At 38.3% G+C, this 10,321-nt stretch overlaps 1 protein-coding gene across 2 annotated transcripts; it reads left to right on the top strand.

Moving 5' to 3' along the window:
- Positions 1–681: 681 nt before the first annotated feature.
- On the top strand, positions 682–5,135 carry YOD1 (YOD1 deubiquitinase). 2 transcript variants are annotated; one of them, XM_058540178.1, is made up of 2 exons: positions 682–1,614; positions 2,623–2,685. In XM_058540178.1, the coding sequence occupies exons 1-2, from the start codon at positions 1,272–1,274 to the stop codon at positions 2,643–2,645; spliced, it is 366 nt and encodes a 121-aa protein (XP_058396161.1). In that variant the 5' UTR covers positions 682–1,271; the 3' UTR covers positions 2,646–2,685. The 2 variants fall into 2 exon arrangements, with proteins under 2 accessions (XP_058396161.1, XP_058396160.1); XM_058540177.1 differs by having other exon boundaries at positions 699–1,614; positions 2,649–5,135.
- Positions 5,136–10,321: the final 5,186 nt, after the last annotated feature.

Below are 10,321 nucleotides of genomic sequence, written 5' to 3' on the forward strand. Positions count from 1 at the left end.
CCACGCTATACCATCTGTTATGGTCAACTTGAAGAACCAAAGAGAAAATTGCTCCAGCAGAAAATTGGGTCATGAAAGGTGGGAAAAGATGTACAGATTCCATATAACTTATTCAGAAGTTAAGGTGAGTTTGCACTTTTCAAGTGAACTTTTCACAGTTGCACCCAGGACCGTTTGATGCTTGATTCTGTGGATAAAGCCACTCTACACAGGGTAGGACTTGCTGTTCTGAATCCACGATGAAAAAGAACGATGAGTATTGGCTTCTTGGAAGAGAGAGTAATTCAGAGATGTCTTTATTCCTCCTTCACCCGGGATTAAATTCATCCTTCAAAACAACTCAAATAGTATCTCCTCTTTGGAGCTTTTTACAACTCCTAGTATGTTATAGGCGCCCTCTCTGTGCCTGTACAACTCTGACTTTATCCATTCAGCAAGTATTTATTGAGCACTTATCTGCGAGGCACAGTCCTTAGTTCTAGAGATACAGGGTTGAAAAAGGTCACATAATCTAGCATTACCACGTGGCTGTGAAATTCAGTGGCTATGCGTCCTTTACACCCCACCCTCTCTCTCTATTACAGTGAGTACTTGTTATTCTGAAGGCAGGAATGGAATCGTCTTCATATTTGTATACCCAGGGCGTGAACTGGAATCTGGATGACATAGGTTAGTCCTCTTCATTCCTCCCCCATATACTGCCACCACCTGAATGTAGCAACTGCCCTGGGCCCAAATGCTGACCTCATACTGTGCTTTCTGATGTGGCAAATGGACATTGTCAGGTTGCAGTCTCACGGAGGAAAGGCCAGTCGGCCGGCCCCTTTAATCTCAATGAGTCAATGTTTGCTGCAGCCATGAGTCTAGTCACGAGTACCTGATTGTTTTTGACAGGTCCTTTGACTCACTGACCATTCTTGGCATTCGTTTAGGTTCTGAACTATGATTCTGTTTCTCCCGGTGTAGTTTGGAAGCCCCAACTTAATGATTTCTGACCTCACTAAGTGCAAGGTTACATTCCAATGTACTCAGGAACTCCTTTCCCCGCCCTCTTCCCTTAAGCATATATGCTGCCGACGCGGAGGGCACCTCACTCGCTCTATAGGTAGCAAGACCAGTCGTACTTTAGGAACACGGATAAATCTTCATCCTTTGGCTCCTGAAGGGTGGGGGCGAAAACTTGTCACTTTAAGAGAGTTCACTCTTAAAGGGCTAAGGGAGAAGCTGCACCAAAGTATCGCGAGAACTGTGACCACCAGCGACTTCTCGCGATGTTTGGCCCGGCAAAGGGTGGCCATTTTGGAGTCCAGCCGGCGGCTGGTTGCCCCGGCGGCGTCTGCCAACCTGCTGCTGGGACCAAAGGTGGCTCCACGGGTGTCTGGCCCATGGGAGGCCGGACCGATACGATGTGGCGGCTCCGCTGCAAGGCCAAGGATGGCACCCATGTTTTGCAGGGGTTGTCCAGCCGGACCCGGGTGCGAGAACTCCAGGGCCAAATTGCCACCATCACCGGGATCGCCCCCGGCTGTCAGCGAATCCTCGTCGGATACCCGCCCGAGTGCCTGGATCTTAGCAACGGGGATACCGTTCTGGGGGATTTGCCCATCCAGTCAGGTAAGGGAATCGAGGCTGAGGCCAGGGAAAGGACTGGGAGGACGGAGAGGGGCGTGAGGGAGAACAGAGAACCAGTCAAGGTAAGCTGGCTGTGGGTCGGCTGGAGGCTTTGAGGACAAGGATAAGGATAAAGAACAGAGAACTCTTAACGGAGGCTGGGGCAAGTGTCTAGCAGCTCCTTGACTTTACACATAGTTGAAAGAGACAGGGAGGGCCCAACCTATGAGAGAAGCCTTGGAGTCCGCCCTTCCTCCGTCTGCTTTCTGGTCCACCTTGAGAACGTCTCATTCATTTTATTTTCCCTCTGCGTCCAAAAAAGTATAAAAAAGTGGGACCTGTTTTCTCTGTCCTGATGGTTCTTTTCCCCTGTATCACTGAAAGATGATAGCAGGTCTGAAGGATGCAGGATATACTTTTTTGCTTTCCTGGCTTGTTTTGGCAATCACCTTCATATATATTTACTTTGACAGTTAAGTATACTTATTTTAGAGTTTGCTTTTACACATCCAGTAAAGGCCCTTTGAAGTTCTGAACAACAGCAGTTATTTCTGTCCAGTATTAAAATTTGAACAGCAATATTGATAATTAAAAGGTTTCCGCTGTTGTTCAAAGATCCTGTAAAAACTAAACAGGGTGGATATGTTAAATTTCAGAAGGAGGAGAACCCTCTAGTGGCCTAGCCTATGGTAAACACCTTCTGGAAGATTTGTGCTTTTAACATGAAGAGAGCAAGCATAAGGAAATTTTGTTCTTGAAATGTATCTTTTTAAGTAAGTATAAAGGTGTATAATCCAGGCCGCTTCACTAAATTGGGATGCAACCTAAAATGTTTTGTTCTTTGTTCTGTTTTCATCTTTATGAAGATTCATTGAACAAGAAGTGTTACTGGTTGCTTGTTTGCAAAGCTGTGTTCTCCCAAGTAACCCCAGCTTATACTTTAACTCCTTCTGTTTGTAATTTACAGACTTGGCTAGTGAACACTCAATTTCACCTGTAATTTGTGTGCAGTTCTGGATTTGTTTTATTTTTAACAGGCGACATGCTGATCGTTGAAGAAGACCAAACCAGGCCCAAAACTTCACCTGCATTCACAAAACATGGTGCTCCTAGTTACATCAGGGAAACTTTGCCTGTGCTTACCAGAACCGCAGTCCCAGCAGACAACTCTTGCCTCTTTACCAGTGTGTACTATGTTGTTGAAGGAGGAGTCTTGAATCCAGCTTGTGCCCCTGAGATGAGATGCCTCATAGCAGAAATTGTAGCAAGTGACCCAGACTTCTATAACGAGGCAATCCTGGGAAAAACAAATCAAGAGTACTGTGACTGGATTAAAAGGGATGATACTTGGGGAGGAGCTATTGAGATATCGATTTTGTCCAAATTTTATCAATGCGAAATATGTGTAGTGGATACACAGACAGTAAGAATTGATCGTTTTGGGGAAGATGCAGGATATGCCAAAAGGGTCCTGCTTATTTATGATGGCATCCACTATGATCCACTTCAGCGTAACTTCCCTGACCCAGACACCCCTCCTCTGACCATTTTCTCCTCTAATGATGATATTGTTCTTGTACAAGCACTGGAATTAGCAGATGAAGCTAGAAGAAAGAGACAATTTACTGATGTAAACCGCTTCACCCTGAGATGCATGGTATGTCAGAAGGGATTAACTGGACAAGCAGAAGCAAGGGACCATGCCAAGGAGACAGGCCATACCAACTTTGGAGAAGTGTGATCTATGCATGATGAGGATTGAAGCCTACTACCTCACAGATCCAGAAGGCTCTGGGTTTTCCAATAAGCTATTTGTTACCCTAAAGAACAAAAGGACACAATGCTTGAACCATCCTTTTAACTTAAAACCACTAAGACACTGAAATTCCTTGTTAAGATTAAAATTAGTGTGCAAGTTTACAGATGTGTGTCCACAGTGGTGATACATGCCCTCTTTCTGCTGGAGCAACAGAATAGGTGGTCCTTGCCATCTACTGATGCTAACCTGAAGATTGAGTTTTAGTATTATAAACTAGCACCCAGCAGCATTAAGTTGTAGAAGAAAACAACTTCATATTTTGGGTTGTGCAGAAGGCCTCGTGTGAGGTCACTGGACATAAACCACAGTGTCTCCAGTAATTGAGTCCTTTAAAAAACTCTGAGTGAGTTAATAGTTTCTAAATTATGAATTGATTCCTCAAATGAAGATACTCAGAATTGTCAAACCTGATTTTATATTGCGACTTGGTAGACTTTATAAATGTGTACTTAACCAATTGTAAGTACATAAATAATTTTTACTGGGATGAGTCTATTCCTTGAGAATGTTACCTAAAAACAGGAACTGATAGTGCCCAATTTAGGATTTCTAGAGTATAACAGTAGAATGTATGAGGGGAAAGGTGCCTGAGCAGCTTACTGAAGCTTTAAAAGAATGTTGGCCTCGTGTTTTAATGCAACTCATTTATTGATTTTTGTCACGTCGAATAAAATTTTAAAATTAAGCAGGGTATGTTTTTTTACCTGAAGTTCCTTGAAATTTGAGTGCGCAAATTTTGCTTTTTTACATAAAGATTTGTCTAGAGGAATTTAATTTCCTCAGCTTTTTGTTAAGAGCACTTCCTCCAACTCCTAAAAAAAATCTACATCTAAAGTGATAATGCTGTGCTTTGGTTTGGTTTCTGTGAGATCTTTTGCTTACCTGAACAGTATTCGTTTTCATGCTAGCTTTATCCCGCCATGAATGCTCTTTTGCATAATTTCACATTTCTGCAAATTAGCACTTTGCTTATCCACGATCTTTTAATTTGACGTTGAAGAATTCTAAAGCAATTGGGATAATGTTGAATGAATTTGTTTCACTTCCAAATTATGACAGTTTTTAAATCCTTGCCTTATTCAACTTTCTCAGAATTCTACTTCTTAATATTAGATGCGTAGCCATTTACTTCGTGGGCTAATCCGCAAGGCACACCCTCTAAAATTTGGCTTCACTATGAAATCTTCCAGGTAAAAGTTTTCTACCTCTTTTCTTAATTCTTCTGAAGATCAGGGATGCTAAATTATAATTTGTTATGTGTTATCTCACATAATGTGAAGAGGCTTAATGTTGTGAATTTTTGTTATCTTGGTCTCATTTTTGATTAAATATTTCACTTAGAAAACCAATGGTATACTTTAAAGCAGTTATATCTCTTTCAGCATATCTTCTTGGGAAACGTTTTAAAACTGAAATTTACTTTTAGCGCTTGCACTTGGTGGAGGTGGCCACATAAAATTAAGGAATACATAAAGAATTTAGGAGAAAAGTACCTTTAAGGAACAATTCACAAAGTATGCTTGAAATCATTAGATGACATTTTTTAGTACCTTTGTAAATTATTATGGTCAGCATAACTTAAAAGTGTTTAATTTTCTATTTTACTGAGCCTTAAAAGTAATAGCACTTGTGAGCTTGCTATACTTAATGTTTGCCAATCATAATGTGTACAAATGAATATGATTGAAAATCTCTTTGTACCTGTCTGTCATGTGGTTAAAAAGGTTTTTGTGTTTCTTATTTCCCCCAGAAGATATTAAGTTTAAAACTGTAAGTTAAAAGTATACTACTGAGTAACATCCATCAAATTGAGCTTTATGCATCATTATTCATAAAGCTTGCCCTCCTTCCTAGGTACTTCAGGAGCCAAACTTGACATTTGGTTACTGGAAGTTTAGAGAAGTTTATTCATGCAACAAATATTTATTGAGTAATGTATAACCAGGCACGTATTGATGTGTTTCTCAACATAAATTTCTGTCATTTTAAAATTGAGTATATTTTATCTACATTGGATTAATTTAACAAATGGAAAGAAATAGAACCTGATATTTTATAAAATTAAACCCTTTCATTTTGTGTGTTTTTGAGTATTTAAGCTTATACTTTTATGGCAAATGTCTTAAGTATTCATTCAGGGGATCTTATTTTATTCTATTATACCATCTAGGTTGTTCATTCACCAGTTGAACACTGATACTGAGTCAAATCACTCTCAATAATGACTTTTTAAATTAATCAGCTGCTGAAATTCAGTACTAGTACTTGAAAGTAATGCTCTGATCATGGAAAATTCAAGATGAAGCACTGTTTGCAGACCATTTGAATTAATTATTGAGGATTAAAGATCTAAATTTGTGCTCATTCTATGTGGTTTTTTTTTTTTTTTTTTTTTGGTGAGGAAGATCAGCCCTGAGCTAACATCCATGCTAATCCTCTTTTTGCTGAGGAAGACCAGCTCTGAGCTAACATCTGTTGTCAATCCTCCTCCTTTTTTTCCCCAAAGCCCCAGTAGATAGTTGTATGTCATAGCTGCACATCCTTCTAGTTGCTGTATGTGGGACGCGGCCTCAGCATGACCGGAGAAGTGGTGTGTGGGTGCGCGCCTGGGATCCGAACCCGGGCTGCCAGTAGCAGAGCGCGCGCACTTAACCACTAAGCCACGGGGCCCGCCCTAAATTTGTGCACATTCTAAACTCAAGCTTGTAAGCCTCACAGAATTTAAAGATTTTTTTTTTACCTCACTCCTTAAACTCTTGAAATTAGTTTATTAATTTGTGTAAATTCTAGTCTTGAGAATTTTGAAAACCTATGGATTTAGTATTTGCAGCAGGATTAAAAGAAACTTTTTCTTAAATTTGCACTTGAGCATAATGAAACCCTTCTTCCTATTCATTCAGTTTTTGACCATAAAAGGATTATTTTTTTAATTAAAATGAAGATAGTTTACATTAGTGGCACAGTGAAAGAGGATTGTGCTTTCCCATCCCCCATTCCTGCTTTCCCTTACTTTTCTTTCCCTTACTCTTCTTTGGATTTAAAGATTAGCTATAGGGCTATGAAGATGCACTTCTAGATACAGTGATTTCAAAAGTTAAAATTAATATCCCTGGGAATTTTGTGATGTTATAGTCATATGAAGACATCATGTGTTACATCTTCTGTTAATGTTTCATGGTTAATTTCTTAATTGTTTCCCATGAATGAAAAATAGGCACAGTCAAGTGGTACCCTTGAAAGTTTGGCTGCTGGTCACCTTGACCCTGTTGGCAAAAACTAATGTTGTCATGCCACTTGATTATTCCATGAAGTTCAGGTCTCAGCAAAATCATAATCAGGATGAATTAACATATTATCTATCTATATTTGCCACTGAGTACCCACACCTAACTTGCTTATCTACCTTATTCTGTCTTGTGTAGGCATCAAAACATGTATGTTGCAAGTTGCCCTAGCTAAACGTAGTTTTTTATGTCTTTTTTGAAAAAATTAGAATGGAGAGTATGCAAGTTAGTAGCAGAGTGTTTTTTTTTTCTTTACGAATCAGGTGGCCTTCCTAAACTTTCATATATTAAGATTTATGTTCTATCATGTGTTGAGACACATTTGTTATTATTTGCAGCACTTTAAAAAAATATGAAGTAAAAGTTTACATGTTAGCCCTCTCCAGGGATCTTATTAAAGACATTAAAATATAATTCTTGAGCTGCTAACAATCAGCTCTTCTTAATCAACAATTAGCATCAGTACATAGTGTATCCAGTGGTATAACATTCTGGTGTTTTGATAACAGTAGAACTCAATTTCAGTAACTATTAAGAGCATGCTCTGTGCCCTGGCATTCAAAATGTTATTTATTTCTATACTGTGATTATTCTTTATCATTCATTTTACAGTGCAGTATTCAAATTTGTCCTTGTAGCACAAAGATGACAACTTTGAAAAGATTCTTTAAGCTCTTGATTTGTTTCTCAGCAAACTTATTTTAGGGGAGCTGATTTTTGAGTCAGAGGCCTTAAAAATGTCATATATAAGCGACATCATTTTTAAGCCTAAAGTAAAACACTTGATTTGAATAAGCTAGTTTAAGTAAAGATGTTTTCTTACTAAAAGAGTTAGAATAATTCGTGCATTTCATCCAACTTAAAAAGAATGTAAAACTTCTCTGTAGGAAAGGGTTTTATTTTTTTTCTTCTCCAAAAATTAGTTGGCATTTTGTTTACAGTGCTTTGAATATTTGACTTTGAAGAAATTATTATATTGATGTTTAATTGTGGCGTGATGATTTAAGTCTTGGTTCATATGAATTTAAGGAGATTGCTAACCCACCCACGCTATTTTAGAGTGAAGGGAGAAAGGAGTGGGAGGATAAAGGACCATTTAACCAGAAGAGATTCTCAAATGGATGCATTCCTAGCCATGAATTACGCTTTTCAGAAAATTTTTCAAGCAATGCCTTTGTGTTACCTTAACCATCCTCCCGTTTCTTGGCATAGGATGTAGCAGGGCCATAACTGAAAAGCTTATCATTGAAGTATAAAACCACGAATATAAGCATTTGCCTTTTTATACTTGTTTTTGAAACTGCAAACCTACATCTAGGAGTTTAGAGATAGTGGAGATAGATTTGGTTAAGTTGTGAGTAAACAGGTTAACCTAAGAAAGGTTTAGAATTTCTGCTAAGGTTACATGAACCTGGCTTTATAACTGATATAGGATATGTAGTTAGTTGTAGCCCGTAAGTACTTAAAAGGACCAGGGCACCTAATTCCTGACAGTTTTCCATTTCACCTTGGTGCCATTCATGACGCAAGCTGTTTAAGAGTAACTTTTTCCTTTAAAAAAGTATTGAGTTCAGCTTAAAATACAGAATAAATATGTATAGCTTGTCAAAAGGGATAGAGAATGACAGTAGTCCTATATTTCCTGTATTGATGCAGTACAGGTGGAAATTCCTAAAGCAAGGAAACCACAGACTGTCAAATTTAGATCTTTAGGACATGACTTGAAAAAGTAGTAGGAAAAGGCAAAACAGAACAAAGCTCTTTTTCTTGACATAAGAAAACGTTTTTTCTTAATGAATATGGACAGTGTTTTCTTGTTTTAAAAATGTTCTTTTGTCTATTTGCCAGCATTTTTTCAAGGTAAATGCACTGCTGCTTTACCTGGGAGATGTCTGATTTCCTTTTGTACAACTCTTATGTGATTTTGCCATTGTCATTAAAATACATTAACTTTATTTATGAGGTGTATGATTTTAAATATCTAAATGCTGTATGAAGTGACTTGTTTTGAAGGAATAAATGAAGTGAAAATATTGTTGTCTGAGCATATTTTGGGGTGAGGGCAGAGGGCCAGTGAACAGCTGCTACACTCAAGTTACATATTTATTATCAAAAGCTAATAGGTACTGCTTTGACTTGTGTACCAAAATCCGTCAGGGGGGAGCCTTAATGACTTTGACAGGAGAAACTAAAATGTTTCTTCTTTTTAACACCAGAGGGCATTTGACATTTCCCTTCCTTGACTCCAGATTTTTCTGGTATGCAGTCAGCTCCAGAAAGTTGCTATTCAGTGTCTGTTGCTGACAAATTGTCAAAGTGGGAAGACTGAATGTTCCCTTTTATTTATAATAGGCTTAGATCTGTGTGAACTTAGATCTGTTTGGAAACTGCGACATCTCTCTGGGAGAATTTATTTAATCTTTGACAATGTCAACATTTAAACATTTATTTGAAACAGCACTGGAGTTATTAGAAATGGCCAGAGTTTAGGCTCTCTAACTAAATTGAACTATTTATCCTTTCCTTCTCATTGGAAGCTTAAAAATTATGGAAGTGGAACCATAATGTAATTTAATCAATTTGTGCACCAGGACAGAATATCTTTGGGGGTCAGCATAAATCCAACCTAAGAATGTCAAGGCAAACCTCGTTTTAAAAGGTGGTAAGGAGTCTCGTGGGCTGTGTGATGGTGGCTTGTTGAACAAGGAACTGCCCATAAAGCAATGCTTCTCAAAGTGCATTCACATTACCTGGGAACTTGTTAGAAATGCCAGTTCTCAAATAGAAATCAGAAATAAAAGAGGCCAACAACCTGCGTTTTAACAAGCCCTCCAGGTGATTCTGATGCATGGTAAAGTTTGAGAACCACAGCTGTAACCACGGTTTTTTAAATGAACAGATATCAACTTCCAGAGACGACTGATGGCTTATGTCAGTCCTATGTCCTAGGCCTTATGTAATCCATGTTCATCCACTACTTAGGGACAGTTATTAAATTTAAAGATAATATAAATTTGGAAAAGACTGATAGTACCATGAATGACAATTCAAAAATCTCAACAGGCTGAAAAACTCTAAGATTGAATACTCATAAATGTGAAGTCCTGCCCTTAAGTTCTAAAACAATCCATTGTGTGAGTCCAGCATGGGTAAAACCTGGCTTTGTAGTTGATTTGATAAAGAGACAGCAATAGTACTTAACTGTAGTTCTGATCCTAGCAGGGCAATATGATGGGCTGCAAAAATAGTTGGATTTTAATAGTTAAAAGATCTAGAAAAAAGGAAGCTATAATAGTGTTAATGTATCCTGCTTTAGCCACATTGCATTGGGAGTTTGGATGAGAGTTTTACATGTAAAACATGATGAAAAACTAAGGTTTAACAAATGTCATGATAGCTAAAGGAACTGGAGATACCTGGAGAAGAGAAAAGGGATTTCAGATTGATGTGATGGCTAACTTCAAACTTGGAAAGGAGTTGTGTGGAAGAAGAATTAGATTTATTCTCTGAGGCTCTAGAGGAAAGAACTCAGACCAATAAGGGGTGAATATTGCAAAGTAAAATTTACTTTAAAATCTGAATACAAATAGAAAGGGATGCTTTAATG

This window comes from Diceros bicornis, chromosome 4, assembly GCF_020826845.1.
Source record: "Diceros bicornis minor isolate mBicDic1 chromosome 4, mDicBic1.mat.cur, whole genome shotgun sequence".
NCBI classification, from domain to species: domain Eukaryota; kingdom Metazoa; phylum Chordata; class Mammalia; order Perissodactyla; family Rhinocerotidae; genus Diceros; species Diceros bicornis.

What these genes read in the sequence shown, in the direction of transcription:
- YOD1 (XM_058540177.1), top strand. Translation starts at nt 1,272, where the DNA reads ATGTTTGGCCCGGCAAAGGGTGGCCATTTTGGAGTCCAGCCGGCGGCT. An exon ending in GGATTTGCCCATCCAGTCAG is followed by an intron (nt 1,615 to 2,648) that starts GTAAGGGAATCG and finishes TATTTTTAACAG; the next exon opens with GCGACATGCTGATCGTTGAA.